The sequence below is a fragment of the Strongylocentrotus purpuratus genome, unplaced genomic scaffold (genome assembly GCF_000002235.5).
Source record: "Strongylocentrotus purpuratus isolate Spur 01 unplaced genomic scaffold, Spur_5.0 spur5_scaffold_9, whole genome shotgun sequence".
Taxonomy (NCBI): Eukaryota; Metazoa; Echinodermata; class Echinoidea; order Camarodonta; family Strongylocentrotidae; genus Strongylocentrotus; species Strongylocentrotus purpuratus.
This window is the reverse complement of record NW_022145615.1, coordinates 21,394,762-21,417,223: the sequence shown is the minus strand read 5'-3', so window position 1 is coordinate 21,417,223 and position 22,462 is coordinate 21,394,762. Positions and strand designations below refer to the sequence as shown.

Genomic DNA, 22,462 nt, shown 5'->3' with positions numbered 1-22,462 from the left:
CTATAACTGCTATCTAAACCTCTATTTGCCCTCAGAGTAAAAAAATGTTGGTTATTTTATTAAACCTGCAAGTTTTGTATCAACCACCAAAAAACGAATTTCATACATTTTCTTTCACAGAAGATCCATCATAATATCAATAGAAAGAAAAGCATATATGTCACCGCGATCTATTGGCAATACATAATCAAACATTGAATGATTGTTATACTGATCATTTTATTATCATGTTATTTTGAGATACATCTGTCTTCTTCAACTTGTCATTCTGCTGAGTGACAACAAATTAAACGGCAGATTTTTAGCTTCCAACTTCTTTTGGTCTATGACAAAGAATCGAAAATCATATCCACAGAACAAACATTTCCATGGATTTTGTCTGAAGAATAAAATGGCGGACCGATGAAACAGCACTATATGATGAAGTACCATAAGTTGCACTTCTTACATTTCTGCACTACAGGAGTATTTGAAAACATTGTTCGCCCGCATGTTTGCGGTAATGAAAAAAATAATCAAAATCGAATCCCCTTACATTTGCACAATCTTTTCACAAAACCTCAATTGTGGAGACAAAGTTAATATGTCATGAATAATTTATAATGAATTCCATAGCATGACGTGTGAGTGGTCATAATAATAATAGTGCCTGTTCATATCATGTCAGAGTGGAAAATATTTATAGGAAATTATATGTCGCACAGTCCCACACATTCATTTCCATGTTACTTCCTGAGCGAGCCATCAGGTCAATAACATCGAGCATAGTGTTTGAGCCAGGTGAAATCCAATAACCTACAAATCAAAAATGGTAGTCTCTTTTAACTACTTCAGGAATAGCATTAATATCTTTACATTGAGTTTGATTTGAAGACTCTGATGACTTTTAGAAGAAAAAAATTGAGAAATAACCAACATGAACATGATATTCTCGCTATAAACTTGGGGTATGATTTTAAAAAAGTAACAATTTTCATAATTTCATTAAAATATACAAGGCTGCACAGACCAATGTCGAAGTAGCTTTATCCAGTATACACTACAGCTATTTGCGAATACTTTTGAAAATAAATTTTAAGATTGCATGTCCGTTTTAAAAATTGTGCTCTTCGCACAGTGAGAAATTTGCAAATCTAATGTAATGATGAAAAACTACCACTTATACAGTCATGCTATAAAGGCAATTGGTGGGTATATTCCATGAACACTGAATGCATTCAACATGTGGAACATTTTTCCTAAACATTTTGCATTACACAAATCAGCTACCCATGCCCATAACCAAGATGCATTGACAGAGTAGAATGCCAGCCAGCAGAGAGTTTGCTAAACCGAAAGGTGCCATTTAGGCAGCTGACCTACATGACACGATTGTGTTGATGTAGGACTAGAGGGGGAAAAGCGATCTGGAGTCAGATAAAACGTAGACTGGAACTCATCTCAATTCCTGTTCATGGCCATGGCTGTGATTCCTATCTGTCTACTACCTAGTAGAGCAGAAGAACAGAATCGAGGCGCTATAGCTCCTCCTCGTAAAAACGGTTGGCAAAGTCAAGTTGAATACCGACTGCTGCTTCATCTTCTGTAGCCAGGTTCACACAAAAGTCTGGAAACTTAAATACATCTAGCTCATGCTTTTAGACTTTGAGATTATCTTTTATCTTGAGTAAACTTAAAATACAGTCAAACTTATCAGGAGCAATCTTATCATACTATATCTTATCTTACCATATATGTATACATTGTATAAAACTACAATGGTGTCATACAAACTTAGCTAAAATATCTGCTACATCTGTGTAATAAATATAATCTTTTGTTCATCAGTAGCACGCACTCACTCACTCACTCGCTCATGAATAATACATGACGTGATCGCATCTATCATCTATTGTTGAATTCGGTATGTGTGGTCTCTTTGCGGTCGATCTTGCTGCTGGAGCAAGAATCACACTCCCTATTCAATATATTATTATTGTTATTATTACACATCGTCTCCATCCCTGATTCAAACAAGAGAGTGGGAGGGGTAGGAAGAGAGAGAGAGAGAGAGAGAGAGAGTTAGAGATGAAGGAAGAGAGATAGAGATAAAGGAAGAGAGAGAGAGAGAGAGAGAGAGAGAGAGAGGGAGATAGAAAGGAAGAGACTATGCATGCATCAGCCTTACAATTACATACAGTCGACCCACTTCGCCATGCCACTGCAAAATTGAATTTGATGTATGAGTAGATCAGCATTTGATCACGAAAGATTGATGCACCAGAAATGTCTCATCCCATGGCTGTGGAAATTGAGAACAATTTGCAACCATCGCAAAAACCTTTTAATCATTTTTCCGAGTAGTTGCAACCAAGCATAAAATAATGTTGATTCATTGAAAGGCTGTTAAGACCCAAGTTCATTACAAAATTATCAAAATTGAAAACATTGTTGTTGTCTGTCACATAAAAAAACATAACGTCTGCCAAGAGGTAGAGAGAGATATTTACTCAACACAAAGAATAGAGGAAATACCATTCTTTTGGCTCATATCAGATGCTTTGCTAAAGGCAAGATAGTTAAAATATTATCTAGCAGATATTGAAATATTAACTGGTAGTTAGTGAAACACACAATCTTTGCAGAATTGCAGAAAGAGTCATTACGAGTGGATTGATCTTAGGGTTTCCCCCTTACTCTATAATTCTAACTTTAAAACAGAATCTGTCAAAAGTAACTACAGTGGTATTCACTTGGTATAACTTCATCTCAAGCAGTTATTTATAAAGCAAGATAAAAAGAGAGTGAGAGAGTGTGTGAAAGAGAGAGAAAGAAAGATAAGAAGAAGAGAGAAGAGAGAAGAGAGAAGAGAGAAGAGAGAAGAGAGAAGAAGAGAAGAGAGAAGAAGAGAGGAGAAGAGAAGGGAGAAGAAGAGAGGAGAAGGGAGAAGAAGAGAGGAGAAGAAGAGAGAAGACAAGAGAGGAGAGGGGAGAAGAGAGGAGAGGGAAGAGAGAGAGAGAAGAGGGAAGAGAGAGAAGAGAGAGGGGAGAAGAAAATGGAGAAAAGTAAAGAAAGAAAAGAGATAGGAGCTAGAGAGGGAAGTGAGAAGAGAGAGAGAGAGGACAAGAAAGAGGAGAAGAAAGAAGAAAGAAAGAAAAAAAAGGGGAGAAGAAAGGAGTAAGAAGAAAAAAGAGACGAGAGAGGATAAAAAGAAAAGAGAGATGTGAAGATACAGAGAGGAGATGGATTGAAACAGGACAAAGAGGGATAGATGTGTGAGGGTAACAAAAGAGATAGGAGAGAGGACAAATGACAGAACGAGTGAGAAAGAGAAAGCGGGAGAGATACTAAAAACATAATCATTGCCAATTGGCATAATCTTTACAATGCGCCTTGCCTTTACAATGAGCGGTGAACAATTAGGTTAACAGCTCAATGCCATCACTGTTATTGATCTATTACTTGTTTGGAGCTCATCTCCTATTGATTGTAAAGCGATGCTTGTAACACATTCTTCCATGGCTGCTTAATCAGGCTTGACACGGCACAGCTCGATAACAGGAGAGGTCCTCTGATGGCTGGGATGGCCAATTATGGGTTGAAACCCATTTTAACTAACCCATTTTTTGTACAAACCAAATAAAGTTCTTTTTCTTTCAATATCTTTCTATATGATGTCTACTGTCGGCATCAATTCCTCCACGGTCTATGCTACACATTACAAAAAAGCAGATAAAACTTCATCAAGTAGTATTTGTCAAAAATTTAACCTTTCAAGTCATGAAGTGATATTTATCTGATTTAGAGAGGTATAAATGCTGATAAAAAACCATTGGACTCTACCTAAGAATCAGCACAACAACAACAAAATACATGAGAGCGGTCTGCAATTTAGCCCTTTATAAAAGCTCCAAAAGAGCACTCTTGAAATCAATTAAATACTTCACTATTGCTGTGAGCAAATTTATATGACTCCAAATCCAAAAAGAGTTCCCTCAAACACAACAGTATTTTTTTCTTCCCCTGCCCAGCATGCATGCCTGATCATATCAATCCACTGTATTGTCACTGTGGAGTAGGTACGAGAATGAATATTTGATGGAGAAGCCTTCAACTGGAGGTATATGGAATAACGGTTGACGTGGAATAATCAATGATTTCTGCCATATTGAAAACTATGAAACATACATAACTCTCAAAGCCCTAGCATGGCTATTAAGTTATTAAAGGATAAGAGGAGCACAAAAAAAAGGGGAGCAAGATCCTTGAAGGCGAAGAAGAACGAGGAAGGGAAAATCCCTCTCAGTTGAGTGCCACTGTTCTCGTAACCTTTTCTGCACGACAGCTCTTACATTATCAACCTATATATATTTCTTGGGGGTGAATATCAGTATGCAGCGTCGATCGACCCTGAAATGAATGACGCTATTCCTTCTTCAATACTGATAACAAATTCCACGCGTGATAGTTCTGCATCCAATCAACCTAATTTGGCTTTGGAGGGGATGGGGATAACTCAAAATGAAACATTAGCTGCTCAAGAAATTTGGCCATGAAAAATTACATTCAGCATAGCTTTAGAGCAAAAGAGCATCAATGACATTGTGCCTGTGATAAGAAAAACTATGAGACAATGCCCTTTAAAACACTAAAAAAAATATTTTCTCTTCCTGCTTTTTAATTTCTTTATACATTTTTTAATTTGTAATCATACTTCTTGCATTGTATAAGAATAAACACCAAAATTATAGAATAAAAATTCTATGCTACCGTTTAAAGACTTGAGTATCTCAAATTTGCTCTTTCGTCATTAGGTGGGAAGGAACGCTAAAATTAAAGACATAGAATTGCATACAATTAATTTTCCTCCTAGAGGTATATCATCAGGTAAGGACTAATTAATTTCTTTATACAGAACAGCCAGGAACCCTCATACCTGATGCACTCAATCAAAACACACCAACCCTATAATTAAATATTCTGTGGGGAAAAAAAAGCATTGTGGCAAAAATCAAGAGACAAATTTACATTCTAATTTGTTCTTGCTATGCTCCAGTGATAGACACGATATTAGCATTATCACGAAGCTGGCTTGTTCATTACCTATATAACTGGTGAATTATGGGGCTGTAAATAGCTATAACGCACAAGCACTAGTACTCGGGCTTACGCCACCACTACAGCCATGGCTTAATGTTCAATTTACATTGTAATTTACATGAGTGACTGAAATGCCAAACATGCGCCCTTTTCCTTTCATCATCGCTGCTCTCGTTGCTCTTGTTTTCCGTCCCCCCCACACGGCGTCTTTAGACACGAACGCTGGTGAATTACTGATAAGCCTAGATGGATTGGTTGCCACACGTTGCATGATAGGCGAAGAGGAATCAAGCGATCAACGCTCTCCCCCTCCGTCTGTCATGACGCATCAATAAAAGACGACTCTCACACTCCCCGTGCCCCCCATTTTGGCTTGTGAATCATTAACTCCTTGTACCAGATCATGTTCACACCAAAGCTAAGGGACAAAACGTCATGAACAACGTAGATATGCAGAAGTAAGCCTACAGCCTATGAACCATGTTCAAACAAAGGGACAAAACATCATCAACAACGTAGAAATGAAGAAGTAGGCCTACAGCCTATGAACCACATTCACACAAACGGACAAAACATGGTTAACAACGTAGAGATGAAGGGTCTAGCCTAGAATGGCTGTATGCATTTACAGATCATCCAGAGGCTCAGACCCATGTTCACACCGCATGCAGAGGTGAAGGCGTACATTAATGATTCTGGTTAGAAACAATGGGTGTCTGCTTTTCCTGTGGCCTTTAATCACCGACCACAAGGCGAGGGTAATTCACTCCAATTACTAATGCGAAAACCACTACCCTATACCACAATGTAACCAGTATTTAGCCCCTCTATTTTAAAGGTAAAGACCAGTATTGGAAACGCCCCAATTTCAAAAAATGAAATGGAAGCTCTCATTACCAATCATGTGAAAGAATATGTTTTGACTAATACATGATGATACAAAATTTGCAGGGAAACCGCCTACTAATTCATATATTTGGTAAATTTGTTTCTCTCATGGTCTGTGAGAGATAAAGGGTAGTCCCATATACATCTTTCTGTGTATAGTGCTTGTAACTTTACGAAGAATGGGCCAAATTTCTTATCATTTTGATGATTCCAGAACCTTGCAGATGCTAGATGCTAGATGATCAACCTTTTCTGATCGATTCCACAACGTTTCTTTCACAATGCAATCGCATGACCATAACTGGTCTTTAACTTTAAAAAGAAACCTTTTTTACAACAAGGCATAGAGGCCCACATACATGTAGTTGAACTGAACTACACAGTTGAGATACCATGTATCATTTGACGTAACAAAAAGTCTACCAATGTAAAGACAAGTGCGGATCATTTGAACAGGTTCGAGGACAAACATTATTGGCTATTGCAAACATTCTTGTGGCCATGACATATGCAAACATTTAGAAGGCTGTATCAACCGTGTGTATACTGGGAGTACAAGAACAGTATTTGTCTCCTCTGAGCGAACAGCATTCAAGTTGCGTTGTCTGCACAACGAACCAATCTGGGACCTTCGTAGTCTGTTTTCCTTGCCGAGAATACATAAATATGAAATGCAGGATGGGTAAAGAGAGTAGGTGCTACAGAAATCTATTTCTAATGATAGTAAAGATTCTTTTTTTTTAGCGTTCATTATCTACAGCTGAAGTTTGATACCTCTGCTTTTATTCATTTATTTTCTTTCTCTCCATTTCTTATGATTGCTTAACACTTAGCAAATTGATGCCATGAGTTTCAATTACAATGTCAAGGGAGCATCGGGTCTATATCGATGGCACAAGGGGCATTCACACTGCAAGCAAACGACGTTGGTTTTCCTCACATTCCCGAGTTTTGACACAAGTTGATAGGCAACTATCCATAATCACGATGAAAAACCAACCTCTGGAGTGATGTCTTGTTATAAACCCTGGTTTAAAGTCATCAAATATTTCAACGCAAGAAGTGGCACACGTGCTCAACTCACACAAAAAAAACAGAATTATCGAACACCAGCGGTTTTTTACGAGTTTTCCAATAGTGTAAATAGTACTTCTAAAAATGGTTTTTCTGCAATGTAAATGGGACTACATCAGCTACACTGTACATGGAAATGCGGGTTTTATTATACCACTATAAACATTCATGAAGCTAGTCTTTTGCATGCTGGTTAAAATTGTTCCCTTTCAAGCAACCTGAAGATCAAGGTTCAGTTCCAAATGCCCTTTGCTATAACTGGAAATCTTATATTTACAGGTACTATAAAACACATTTTCCCTTGGCATTATAAATATTGCAGACTCACAGGTGACAGACTAGCTAAGGTGAATGCAAATTCAATCTAAAACTTCCAGGCTGGCAAATAGAAAACCGCATGTTAATCAAATATATCTGTAACAAATTGAGTTAATTTGCAGATAATTAAGAATGTAATTTGTATGTACATGCATATTTTCCAAAAGGATATTGAACATAAACACTAATTAGTTTCCATTTTTAAGACAAAAAACAAAAAATAAACATTTTATAATTTCACTACAAGTTCAAATACACCTATAAACAAATAAAATAAAGGAGGGGGGGGGGGGAGGAAATTATCAATAAACAATGTAGAAATTGTGCACATGCAAGTAAATGATGTTATTACTATCAAATGTAAGGAAAATTGAGAGAAAATTGAAAGTTCTGATCAATATGACACAAAATCTCTTACCTCTCCTGTCTCATCTGACATTCTAGCTTGAATATTCCTTAATTTCATGGGCAAAACTATCCAGCATGTTCACCTATTCTCAGAAAGATTGTTGAATGAAATCCTAACCACATTAAAGAACGCAGCAGGGCAGGCAGTATGATACTCTAATGAGCCCTACATGACGTGTCATGACTGAGGCGTCGCACCGAAGAAACAAGAGTTCACGGGCAAATTTGCGCGACTTCCTCAAGGAAAAATTAGACAAGACAAAGAGCTGGCAGGAGAGATATACGTGATAGATACGACAAGCCGGTGTCAGATCTACGCCGAGCGGTTTTTCGTGAAACCAACCAGGACAGAAAACATTTCCTTCCCTATTCCATCGGTTTCCTCTGCCATAAAGCCCACGTGCTGATGTAATTATATCTTTAATTTGAAACAAGAAGTTAAATGGGCTGCTAGGTAAACCGCTTAAATATCCTTTTACATGTTTTGTCAATAAACAGATGTAACAGAGAAGGGAAGTCCCAAATTGAGCAGGGAAGTGCCATCTTTTTTTTCCTCATTCTTTCGGTTTGGTTATGATCACACTTATTGAGGACTTTTTCCATTGTTATTAATTGTGATATTGATGGTGTAATTAAATAATGTCCTGAGTGCAACATGAAGTTTCATATCATGCGGAAATCTGAAGAACCGTTTAATTTATTTGTCTCCTGGGGCCTTTTTCATATTCCAAACAACTACAGAATGTTTCGCCACAAAGGAAAATTCAGGAGACATTTTCCCATGAGTATGTTTTTATTGTCCCCAATAAAATATTAAACAACCTCCTAATTGATGCTATTTCAGTTTCCTCTCTGTGCAGATTATGAGACAAACATGTAAAGATCAAAACATGACCTTTTTTTCTTCTTAAGCAATCGCTCTAAATATATCATCAAAATAATTGGAGATTGGTCACTATTTACGCATTTTCAAAATATCATATTTTTAACCTCAAAAGAGGATGGATTCTGAGAGCGTCTCCACAGGGAGTGATGAAGGAAATTGTCGGAAATTCTCCTTGTTAAAAAGGAAGCACACTGCCAATCAAAAACAAAGGTCAAATTATGAGCCAGCATCAACTAACGGGTCTGAATTAAAGCACATTAATCACACACTGCGACACTTTAGAAATGTGGGACTGTTCAGCTGCTGTGAAACATCAAATTAAGAGACTGTTTCATGATCTCTCAAAGAGCTCTGTTCACGATCGCTACAAGAGAGGTCTGCCAAATGGCACCGGTTCATGTCTCTCGTTGCAACGCGGCGAACGAGTTGAAATTTGTTTGCATCATGATCTGTAAAATAAGCAGGCTAATTTGATACTTCCACGCACTCACTTGCCTGCCTGTGGTGCAAATGTTAAAGCAGTCCCCTACAGCGTCGACTTCTTGGGTACGACACGTAGGCCATGATAGATTATTCTCACCATGGGAAATAGTTGTGGCATTTGAGCGGTCATAGAATCTTGTCTCAGTCCCGTAGGCAAATATTCATGTATGTAAAATAATATTCCAGTCTTCAACTATCGCATAGCACTAGTTGCTTTAAACTATTAATGCAATACTGACAGCATGGGCCGTGGGGTGGTGATTTCAACTCAAATACATGAACGCTTGTTAATACGCAGGGGCTTGAATAATTTGGTATCATGAATAAATCCTCCCTTGGCAGCGTTTGCACATGAGTCATCATTTGTTTGGAGCTCAAACCAAACGTTGCAAAAGATGTGATGCAAAAAAAAAAGATCCCCAACTATCCAAAAGAGCATAAACGCCCAACAACATCCTTTAATGGCACCAATTCCCCTCCCTTTGTTACAGGCTTATAATTTCACACTGCAATAAAATATGCATCATATATGCTGGTATGCTTATGCGACTACTTGATGATATCCTTTTACGCTTGAGTGCAAAATAAAAATATGTAGTCAAAACATGAAACTGATAGCATTCAAGTGTGAACCAACCCAAGAGTAAAAAGTAATTAATTTTTTAATTGATGTGGTACATTAAAAAAACCATTATACAATGTAATAAATTAGAACATTACCATCTTACAGAGGTCATGAGGGGCTAATGGCGTGCAATGTACTTCTCTTGCTAAAACCATAATACTGACTCTACATTAATAATACAATAATCGACATAAATTTTCCATTATTATTTGTCTCTCTTTAAAATGGGAGGTATACAATGATTCTAAAGGTCATCTGTAAATATACTTTTTTCATCCTTTAAAAAAAATTCTAATTCCTGGCGATGTTTTTTTCTTCCTGTCCCGGCCGTCTTCAAGTAACCACTAAACGAATAACTACTCTTCTTCTTGCTTTAGGCTAACTTGTCACTTGGTGATGTATTACCAACTAAAGACATTTCAAAACAGGCAAAAGGTCATTTTCAGAGTGAAAAAATACAAGGAAATTGGAGGGGATGACTTGTTTTTAGGTGTTTTCCCCCTCTAAATTTCTAAAAAGAAATTGTCACACATAGGCAATCACAGAATTAATGTAAATACACATACATTTAATCCTCTTCTTGGATAAATTAAAGAAATTGAAGAGTAAGGAACGATTCAAAGGGATTAATTTGAGAGCAATTGAAGAGAATTGCATGCTTAGAATAGCTGCCACGAAGCAAGTTATTTGATACATGTCTGTCTCAAATGTATATTCTGCTTTTCTACAGTTTCTAAACAGTCTTCTACAATTTTTACACTAGTAGAGTAGAGTCGTGTACGACTACAGTGAAATCCAAAGCTTCGCAAAATCACCCATTTGCATGGGAAGTGTTTATTACTGGCTTTTTCCCCAATTCCACATGGGGCAGCTGGAAGAGTGGGGATCGAGAGCTAGAAGCGAATCTGATTCAAAAACATGAGCGAGTGGGAAAAACAGACCCTCTTAATTATTCCCTCACGGTTTAATCAGAGCATCACTATCTGGGAGATGTTGACGGAGACTGAAATCAAGACATCGGTCGGTTCACACTATAGCGTCGTCGGTATCTTCCCGAACTGTATTCTCTGGAAGATTGGATTTGGACCACGTAGAGTCAATTTTGGCAATTTCATAAATAGACTCCCAAATGCACATCCTTCCTTCCTTTCTTCGGCCCACCTAAATTGTTTTTTAATTTTTAATTTTCGTTCAGAAATCAAATAACAGTTTAAGGACATCTCGACAACGGGGTCAGCAAAACTCATGATTATAAAGCAATTTCTCCAAATTTTTAGTCTCTGTACCAATAAAATTTGAATTTAATGAAATTTGATCTGAAACTGGCCCCATATCATTTCTATATATATATATATATATATATATATATATATATATACACACAAACAAAATATCAAATAACATGGGCCCACCTCATTAAAAAAAAAAAAAAAAAAAAAAGCTGAGAAACTAGGAACAATTTTACTTGGCTTTATTCATATATATATATACACAAACAAAATATCAAATAACATGGGCCCACCTCATTAAAAAAAAAAAAAAAAAGCTGAGAAACTAGGAACAATTTTACTTGGCTTTATTCATAAAATCATGGTTCTAGCAGTTATTTTTCCAGAAGTTTTTTGTCCAGAAGTTATTTTTCTAGATATTAGCTGCAGTGTGGATGCAGCAAAGACATTCCCTATCTCAGGTAAGCTCTACTGCTGATGTGGCATCGCTGCGGTGGTGGCAGACGTAGGCATGGGGGATAAAGTGATGAAAGCCGAGTATGATGATCTTCTCAAAACCACCACCACTACTACCTTCATCCCACTCACTCGTCACAAGCACAATGATCCATAAACCTCTCATTTGATCTAAATTACATCTTTCAGAAAGGATTCTAATCTCTCGTCCTCCCACTCTCCAAGTGTAAAGAGAAAATGAAACCTTATCATTGTCAATATTATAGTCTTCCTTGGAATAATATTAGCTCTACTACATGTATCATACAACAACAAGACACTTTTCCTGGTAGTTGTGGACATGATAATGATTTGTAATTGGGGGGTTGCCAAGTTGGATTGAAAGGAGAATAAACATTAGCAGGATCGGTGACTCCTTTGTAAATTAGGTATCACATGCATGGGCAAAATCACCAATTGAAAGGTTGTCTCCCCCGAAACACATCAAACCCAATTTGCAACACAACATCGTCCGGTCTGAATTGATTAGTCATGCTCGTTAAAGGTAATTAGTCGCACATACCCTGACAAAAAGGTGTCCGCTCAAAAGTTGAACATGCCCATGAGCCACATGCATGTACAGGCATGCAAACACTGTTTCTTCTCGAAACAACCTTCGTCAGACTTTCGCACCAGGTTTCTATCGGTCGTAAACATTACACTTTTGCATGGTTCATTATCAAAATCAATGAGAAAAAGCAAGTAGTGGTTCTGACCAGGGGGTTCGGAGAGTGATGAGGCGTAAATAAGAAATAGGGAGAAAAACAGGCTCAGGTAGGAAATACCGCCTGAATGCGGTAAACCAGGCAGGAAATTTGACCTGACAACCCACACTCGGATCCCCCCTCGGAACTGGGAAAGAAAAGAGGGGGAATGGAGGATTAGTCTTTTAATCAGACAGCTGTAAGGCTTGTCATGATCAAGAGTGGGCACAGTATCAAAGGCGACCGTGTTTGTTCGCAGCTGACATTGATCAATCTTCATTTTTTTAAATATTATATTCCATGCCCTGAAAATGTTTATGACTGACAGATTATAAAGAGAATCAAGAGGAACTGTCCATTGAATCAGGAGAATAAATGAAATATCTTTCTCTTCGATGCAATATCAATGAGGCTACAATTATGTTGTCAGATAATAAAAAGGCACATTTGAAGCTAACAAAATTCTAGAGCTGTCCCCCAAACAATAAGAAGTATTTTACATAGCATATGGATTTTACAACTTTACAATAAATCAAAAACAAATTTCTTCCCTACTACCCTCAGTCAAACATCTCATTTAGTAAAAATTGTTTGTTTGATTTACAACAATTTTAAAATCTAGGGCTAAATATGTATTCGTTAGTTGGCAGACTACAAGTGAGTCCATGGGTAGGCCTTTATCCAAATGTGTGGCGATCAATTTTAAAGTGATGAAAAGCGGTTTCAATCCCAAGACTAAACTGAACTTGTCCAGTTGGTAGATCGATGGGCAAGGTCCCGAGATGTGTGCGAAACAGCTGGCTCCAGAAGAACCGCAATTCATGCTGGCATGATGAAAGACAGAAAAGCACGGAAGACAGAGATGAACGAATGAAAGACATGGAATGAATTCATATCTAAGGAAATGACTGGGAAGGGAGGGAGGTTTAAAAATGCAGAGCCCCGGTCCAAAAATAAATTGCAGAAACGTCTCAGGTATAGAATCTGAAAATAATTGGTTAATGGTTTCTTGGCTTATGTTGCATGTGAAATGAATTTCAGGCATTTCTTACAGAAAATGTTCTGTGTTGCATCAAGAGTAACAATTCGTCGCTGTTTTCATGAAGTGACGGTAGTGAAAAAAAATTGCATTCACTTTGCGTTACGATTTTCCTCACTACCGTCACATTGTGAAAACAAGGACGAATTATTTAATTTGAAAATTTAATGAGACATATCAGCTTTCGTTTGATGGCTTGTTTGCTGCTGTCGTTTTTTTGTAACAAATATAGAGAAATCTAGGGACTCACTTGATAATCAGATGAACATAAATACTGCAGCCTTCAGGCCTTAACTGCTTCAAAATCATCCTCAATTGATTCCAATTCTAATCACCGAAAAACATCGATAACAAAAAACTGGAAGTAAGATTTCCTGCTGATAAACAACCATTCACACCTCAGCATTCAACCCTAGGAAACGTAATTGCCTGCACTGCAAATCCCCAAATCCAACAATTAAATGTTTCACGGTGTCATTGAAATCTCACAGATGTATATCTTTCAAATCCCACCTCCGGTTACTCAAGCCTTAAATGAAAATTTTGGCAAAAACATCCTACTACAAAGAGAAAGACCTTAGAAGCAATAAGCTGTGCGTATTCATCCATTAAAGCGTTAGCATTTGCTCTCATTTGGCCCTTTCAGAACACGGAAAGTTTATACAACACTAAGTATTGTGTAATTGTAAAGAATCATGAAGTGTTCACACTGAATAAGAACATTGTATAAAGACATGCAGTCCCTATAAAATAAAGTACCTAGTTTTGAAGTGGTACGATGTTATGACAGCTAGTCAACCATCATAATGATGATCATGATAAACTCATCCAGTTTTTATAAGATTTTCATATGATGATACAACATTCAGACTAAAACCGAAACCCAATACTCATGGAGCTGTTGTTCGAAACTATATGTATCTTAAATGTGAATTTTGCTGTACAATTTTTTTGTTATTTGACGTTTCTTTATGCATGCCCCATTCAGACAAGAAAAAGATGAAGTAGCAATTACTATATAGCTAGCTACAGGTATACAATGAATTCTGACGTGTCTGAATGAATGCTGAATCTTTTGAGGATCAAACAACGATCCCTGCCTAGGGGATGTAACTCAATTGTTTGTGGATTGACAAAGGAGTGGTGAGGGCACACAGAGTGACATCATAAACAAATCCCTCAACTATTTAATGACCCTTTTAATCAATCATCCAAATCATTGCATCCTCTGTTTGGTCACCATGTTTATCCGTTCCTATTGTGACATCACTCTTCGGTACTCAATAATAAATAATGTTTGATCTGCCACCTCGGTTTCATTGTGACGCCTGGCTGGAATGCTCCCCAGGGAGTGGAGAATATACACACATTGAGTGCGTGCAAGCCTGAATCCGCTGGCCCAGGGTAATGATATATCTGTAAGCGCTTAGAGACATTATGTATTAAGCACTATATAAAAGCGGAATATTATTATTTATTATCATTATTAATACATGTGCATTAAGAAACACAATATCCAAAGGTTATGTCAGACCCTGTTTATTAAGGTATATTCTATTTTTTTGAGTAAACCTATATTCTATTTTTGAGTAAGCTTATATTACTTTAAATTGTTGAACCCCTATTTAAAGTGTACCTTTAAACTATGGTTCTATTAAGATCACCTCTCTGGTATATGCTACTGGTGAAACAAATAGATGGGAACAAAAAGACCCCTATTCTATAGGCCTTGTTTATGTCTTAAACCCAGACCACTTCCTTTATTCGTAGAGTACATAAATCATGAATGACCAGTGGATACACTTACTGGTACCCCTTTGTCTTGGGGATAGGGAATAGTGGGGTTGTTTGCCTGGTTTGGAAGAAAGATTGGCTTTCTCGTTGAGAGCAAGTTTAGACTTCAAGGCAGATAGACGTGTGATGTAACTTCCCCCAGAAGTTACTATGTCTCAGCTTTTTAAGACCTGCCTTGATTTTGTTTCGGAACAAGTGTGAGCGAACACCCACTTTCCTAAAAGTATATTCATGTTTTATTCTAGTAAATTATAGAGAAATTATAAGATCCTCATGCAATTTGAATGAATTGTACGATACTGTTTAGTGTGATTCTCCTTACGTTGGAAAACCCATTGTTATATTTTCATGTGTTTATCCATTAACTCTTGATACAAGATGGTTGTGACTGTGTATGAATTAAGATATCACTTTCCACAAGCCAGACCTATTTATAGATATTTCAGTCATTGTAAAATACTTTTGATTAGATAGTTTAGTGATAGCCCACTAACTACTTGTAAGACGATAAATACTCTTGTTGAATTACTGTGTTCCATATAAAGAAGAATTATTATTGATTAAGTAGGAGAGCAAGTTTAGACTTCAAGGCAGATAGACGTGTGATGTAACTTCCCCCAGAAGTTACTATGTCTCAGCTTTTTAAGACCTGCCTTGATTTTGTTTCTTAACAGTTCCACCATGGTTCCACCATGGTTCCACTTCCATTTCCCTCGGGACAAGAGTTGGGACTGCTGTCGTTGTTCAGGCAACGCTCTCCGCCTGATCGATGTATTTAGTGCTTACTGACGAACGACTTGTGTTTTATCATTTGTACTTTATATGAACATTCTTTTCTTCTATTCTTTGATGTTTTTTCTAATGTACAGTGTAGTTTACTTTGCTCCTTTTCTAGCATTTATTGTATACCTGTACAACATATTGTAAAGCTTTGCATGTAGCTGTTTTTGTAAGAATTGTTTGTTTGAAATCGAAATGCCAGTTGTCACACTGGGAGTTTATTATCGGTGTACCTTTGACACTGAATATTAATAAATACCTCTTTGGAATTATCATTGGCACAAAATATATGTTTCAGACTTTTGTATTTTAAATGGATCTCCGTGTTTACTAATCTTAATTAATTGAACCGGTGCAGGCATAGGAAGCCTGTGTAACAAATGGAGGCACTGCCCGGATGTTAAATTTTCTTGGAAAATATTAGTTGTTTTTCCCAAAAGGAAAATACCTTTTTCATTGCTTTTAATTAAGTATCTCTCCTTGCTTAGAAGATCGAGATTAACAATATTCTGTGTATGATTGTTGTTGTGTTGATTGCCACAACTTGTAAAACACTAAGTTGGACATAGCGTATATTTGAAAGTGGTCTTAATAATTTGAAGTGTGACCTAATCAATTTTTGTTGCTGTTGTTCAGGTCAAATCAGTAGCAGCCCTACTACTGACAGGCGTAACAGTAAACAAGGGGTAGCTTGTCCAGCTTAGTTGTTACTGTGGTTTCTATTTTACTATATCAATATTCTCATCTTATAATTATTTTTGTTTTTTATATAATAATTAGCACGTTTTTTAATCCTGATTGGTGTTATAAATAGTATATTTAGGCACCTTAATATCTTAAACTATTTTGTTAACCCTGTTTTTGGATAGTTTAGCTTTATAATCTTTTAAAAAAAATGTCTGACTCTAACCCTAAGTTTAAGGCAGAGCTAGTGAAGTTTCTGGCCGAACAGGTGGCCAAAGATAAACCTAAGAAGAGTTCCATAAGGCGATCTGCAATTATGAGTTTGCAGACGAAGCCATCTCATCGGGCCACATCTGATAAATCTCCAGCCGCACTAGTGGGTACCCAATTCACTGTCTGGGCTGAGGTTGACGGAGTGTGTGCCCTATGAGTGCCTTATGGACACTAGGTCGATCCCAATTGACATGCATATCTGCTTATTGTTATCACAAAAAGTTAGCGCACTGTCACTTGGAATCCATGACGACCTGTTCGTGTTTGGTGCAGGTGAAATCAGAAGTTCCATACATTGTTGGGTACATCGAGGCCCATCTGCACTTTCACACTGACAATTAGGTTTGCGTTCAGTCAGAGACGACAACGCTGGCACTAGTTATTTTTATTTTACAAGTTTTTTCATAAGTACTATAGCACCAAACCAATGAAATCCTTAACTGCCACCACCTTTCGGGTGAAGCTCATTCTACCCAAGAATGAAGCATAGTGGAAGGAGGAATCATTCGGCTGGATGCGGTGTTTGACCGAAGAGGTGCACCCAATGTTGAGGTCATCTACAGAGAATTACATCTTGCCATCTAGGTAGGAAAGTATGAGATTGGTTAATCTCTCTCTGTCCTCTGAAGTCTGCGGAAATTTATCATTGTATTGACTTGTAATTAAAGATGTCGGGACGCCATGATTCTAGGAGGGGAGAGTGTCAGACCCTGTTTATTAAGGTATATTCTATTTTTTTGAGTAAACCTATATTCTATTTTTGAGTAAGCTTATATTACTTTAAATTGTTGAACCCCTATTTAAAGTGTACCTTTAAACTATGGTTCTATTAAGATCACCTCTCTGGTATATGCTACTGGTGAAACAAATAGATGGGAACAAAAAGACCCCTATTCTATAGGCCTTGTTTATGTCTTAAACCCAGACCACTTCCTTTATTCGTAGAGTACATAAATCATGAATGACCAGTGGATACACTTACTGGTACCCCTTTGTCTTGGGGATAGGGAATAGTGGGGTTGTTTGCCTGGTTTGGAAGAAAGATTGGCTTTCTCGTTGAGAGCAAGTTTAGACTTCAAGGCAGATAGACGTGTGATGTAACTTCCCCCAGAAGTTACTATGTCTCAGCTTTTTAAGACCTGCCTTGATTTTGTTTCTTAACAGGTAAGCGAACACCCACCTTCCTAAAAGTATATTCATGTTTTATTCTAGTAAATTATAGAGAAATTATAAGATCCTCATGCAATTTGAATGAATTGTACGATACTGTTTAGTGTGATTCTCCTTACGTTGGAAAACCCATTGTTATATTTTCATGTGTTTATCCATTAACTCTTGATACAAGATGGTTGTGACTGTGTATGAATTAAGATATCACTTTCCACAAGCCAGACCTATTTATAGATATTTCAGTCATTGTAAAATACTTTTGATTAGATAGTTTAGTGATAGCCCACTAACTACTTGTAAGACGATAAATACTCTTGTTGAATTACTGTGTTCCATATAAAGAAGAATTATTATTGATTAAGTAGGAGAGCAAGTTTAGACTTCAAGGCAGATAGACGTGTGATGTAACTTCCCCCAGAAGTTACTATGTCTCAGCTTTTTAAGACCTGCCTTGATTTTGTTTCTTAACAGTTCCACCATGGTTCCACCATGGTTCCACTTCCATTTCCCTCGGGACAAGAGTTGGGACTGCTGTCGTTGTTCAGGCAACGCTCTCCGCCTGATCGATGTATTTAGTGCTTACTGACGAACGACTTGTGTTTTATCATTTGTACTTTATATGAACATTCTTTTCTTCTATTCTTTGATGTTTTTTCTAATGTACAGTGTAGTTTACTTTGAAATTTGAAATTTGAAATTTATTTGATTTCCAGGTACATGTATGAACAAAATAGGAATGACAACACAGAGCATATAACATTAAGAGTAACAAGACAGTGAAAAAGCCACCAGCGGACGCCTGAGGATTACCTAAAAGAATTTCCATTCTGTCAAGAGGTTGCTCCTTTTCTAGCATTTATTGTATACCTGTACAACATATTGTAAAGCTTTGCATGTAGCTGTTTTTGTAAGAATTGTTTGTTTGAAATCGAAATGCCAGTTGTCACACTGGGAGTTTATTATCGGTGTACCTTTGACACTGAATATTAATAAATACCTCTTTGGAATTATCATTGGCACAAAATATATGTTTCAGACTTTTGTATTTTAAATGGATCTCCGTGTTTACTAATCTTAATTAATTGAACCGGCGCAGGCATAGGAAGCATGTGTAACAGTTATACAGTGAAACCTGTCTATAAAGGCCACTGAATTGAAGCATAAATTTCTTTAATAGTTTTTAATAGTTTGATTGTCCAAGATAGACATTTCTATATGAAACCTATAATATTTTTAGAATAAACAGTAAACGTAATCCTCTCTGATCCATGACCTATTAACCAAAAGTCCAAAACCTTTTCTAAAAACAAGGCAGAATTTTACTGCATGGCTAAACTGATGTCACAGTCCGCCTGCCAAAGTTAAAGTTAGGGTTAAAAGCAACTTTTACTGGCACTCAACCATCAGAGGAAATGAGTAGCAATCTCCCCCTCTGGATGACCCCTAGATTTAGGGTAAGCTTACACAGGGTGACACATCTTCTAAACCTTGATCCCTCGCCCAGCTGAAGGCAAGGAATATTTGATCAGCAAACAACTTATAATACGCTATTTAGCATGGGAGAAAAACTCCTGAAGGTTTTTTTTTCTCCAATATTTATTCTTGTTGAGCTTTCGCGATACTTAAAAATATACTAGGCTGAGTCCTATCAATTTCATTTTGGCACTTGAGAAAGTCAATTCTCGGAGTCCAGCCAATATTATAAAACAACTTCAATTCAATAAAGGAGTCAGAGAATTAAAGAGGTGGGTTGGGAAAACCACTTACATGGAAATACAGAGGATTGATTTCAATGAACATCATTTTTTATGAATCAGGAAAAACAACTTTCACCCATCACCACTAAAACCCTTGAAATATTATTGGATGAAGATGGACATGGAGGGCAAGAGCAAAATCAGAACTTGCCAAAAAGTAATGAAAATGCTTCACTGCCCTTTCGTACCTCCATGGACGCTTCTCTATTCCTCTCTCTCTCTCTCTCTCTCTCTCTCTCTCTCACTCTCTCTCTCTCTCCCAGTCTCTCTCAATCTCTCTTTGTCCGTCTCTCTCTCCCAACCTCTCGCTCTCTCTCAAAGCACCGTAAATTGACCCATCAGCAAAAGGAGGAAGGAAATTAGAAATGATTATCTTTCATCCACTGCGGCGGATCATGCGACTTGGGAGGACTTGGGAGACGGCAGCTCGGGAAGAAATGGGTGCGAGGCGGCGATAAGCAGAAGGCCCATCACGAGTGATTATGTGGTCTATTATCACATTCTTCGGATTGAAGTAACGTGGGACGTTGTGGGGTGAACCTAATCAGGCACTCTGAACAAGAAACGTGGAATGAAACTCAAGTGCACTTGACTGCCATAAAAATTGAACCTGAATTGAATGGTGGTGTGGTGAACACGATCCCTGGACGGTTTTGCAAGTAATGCGCCTAATGCGGGCAGGTTTTTACACACTGCGGGCATGATATTTGATTCCACAAAAAACACCAACTCTAGGACTTCTTTGATGTGGCTGTATTCCAGTGCAGATTAGCTCCGAACATTTCATTCTCTTCTACATTTTAAATTCATGAAAATGAACAAGGCCATCTGAATGCATTGTGGCGATTGCCATTTTCTAACAAAGGACTAAATATTACTTCATTAATAACAGATACACTAACTTACAAAATGAAGGTTAGTTTAATAGTAGTAGAATATATTGTCGGCTAGGAACTAGAGGGACGTTAGGTCATATACCAAACACCCTTCTGATTTTCAGCAGATGATATGAAACAGAAACAGCAACAACAAAAAGGGGATGGGAAGAAAATAAAAATAAATGTAGACAGAAGGTAATATCAAGAAAGAAGTTTAAAGAGAGAGAGGGATCAAGATAGAGAAAGGAAATCTAAAGAAGAAAAAGAAAAGAACCAATTGGGTGAATAATAAAGGGAAATGGTGAAGAGAGCAAGAAATGGACAAAAAATGGCAGATGCAAAATGTAAAAGGAATGAAGTTATTACCTTATCAATCTTGGCCTTCTTGCCTCCATGTTTCCTTCCACTTGTACTACAGCTGGCTTCTCCTCCACTCCTCTTCCCCGCTGCACCATCTACCTTACAATCAGGCTTCTCTATCTTTATCTTCTTACTGGCAGCCTCCTCCCCTTCTCCCGCCTCCTCACCAGGGCTCTTAGGAGTCTTCTGTTGCTTGCCCCCTTCTCCAGGAAGGTGCAGGGAGCTTGGTCTGGCCGGAGGGGCGGCTGGAGGGGCGGCTGGAGGGGGCGTGGCGGTGGTAGCGGGCGCGGGGGAGGGGATGAGGAGGTTAGTGCTGGGACTGGGAGTCTTTAGCTGCAATACGTTGCTGATGGTAGTCATGGGTGTCATGCTTGTCATGGGTGTCATTGGTTTTATTGCGAGGTTCGGGACAAGCTTATCAAGCTTCATACCGGGATTCACTTCCATCTTAGGGCCACAACTATTGCTACTACTTCCACTTTGGTTGCTGGGTGGCGCAACCACGCTCTTTATCGGTTTTCCAATCTGGTCTTCGGCCCGCCCCGACCGATCCGGGGAGGCATAAGCGCTGGATGCGTCGTCCATCGTGGACGAGGATCCCGTGCTTGCATTCGAGTCCTTGCGAACGGTGATCGGGGACACCCCTTCGCCTTTGGTGGCACTGCTGCTCACTTTGCGTTTGATCTTCATCTTGCCGACCTTCATGGGGCTGGCTTCGAGATGCGCGGGAGGGCCATCATGGTGGCCGTCTTTCTCAAGGTCAGCATCCAGGTCTATGATGAGATTACCTAATCCTATCTCCCACTCGTCGCTGCTGTCGTAACTTGGTGCATTGGTATCCTCCCGAGTGTGGCTACTGTCCATCTTGTGACACTCGGGCTTGGATGCCTGCTGGAGTAAGCTCTCGGGTGGAGTGCGACAAAAAGCCGCACCGTGGCACCTTCTTCAGCAGGGCCAGTAATGATCACATCTGGGCTGAACAGCATGAACAGCGATCACGCAGCCAAAACTCGGGTCGCCGCACAAAAACGCCAGGATCCGATTGCCGTATCACTTGCACATATCCAACACCATGGGCTCCAAGAACTTGTAGAGTGATCCAGAGTATAGAAATCCAAACGAGTCACTGCACCTGCAAAACACAGAAATGAACAAAGAGGGTTGAAATACCACATTACCATCAACAACCCAGCACCTTCTTTGGTCAAAAGGGGTGGAAATATTCCCTTCAAACACACACACACTCCTGTACAGGCATTATGGTTGACAGGTGAAATTTCCTCTTGTGTGAGTGGTTCTCTATTTGCTTTCTCACACAGGTAGGAGGTAGGCTCACCCAGAGACCCACTATCCCACTTTCAATCCCCCATGAAAAAATAACTCCCCCATTATTCTCCCTAATCGCCTCTTTAAAGGGCAACGCTCATCATTCTTTGCACAAACAATTCAGGTAATCCGATTACTGTCTTGTCAGACAAGCTCCTAGTCTAAGATTCCAAACCCAAGACATGCATGCTTCCACCAAGCGCACAAGCTAA

General features: G+C 38.3%; 1 protein-coding gene and 2 long non-coding RNA genes across 4 annotated transcripts in view; 1 reads left to right on the top strand and 2 right to left on the bottom strand.

Moving 5' to 3' along the window:
• LOC582941 (zinc finger protein 608) overlaps positions 1–22,232 on the bottom strand; it is a 39,473-nt gene extending 17,241 nt beyond the window's left edge. The window contains exon 1 of one of the 2 annotated variants that reach the window (XM_030976284.1): positions 20,931–22,232. In XM_030976284.1, coding sequence (XP_030832144.1) covers positions 20,931–21,788 — 858 coding nt within the window. In that variant the 5' untranslated portion in view covers positions 21,789–22,232. Of the gene's footprint in view, positions 1–7,777; positions 7,933–20,930 lie in introns of those variants that run through there. The other variant, XM_030976285.1, reaches the window with a different exon arrangement.
• Positions 15,538–19,028, bottom strand: LOC115920493. Its single transcript, XR_004062379.1, has 2 exons — positions 18,797–19,028; positions 15,538–15,931 (listed from the first exon to the last, which is right to left on the bottom strand). It is a non-coding gene; the product is annotated as an uncharacterized LOC115920493 (long non-coding RNA).
• On the top strand, positions 17,044–18,522 carry LOC115920492. Its single transcript, XR_004062378.1, has 2 exons — positions 17,044–17,923; positions 18,401–18,522. It is a non-coding gene; the product is annotated as an uncharacterized LOC115920492 (long non-coding RNA).
• Positions 22,233–22,462: the final 230 nt, after the last annotated feature.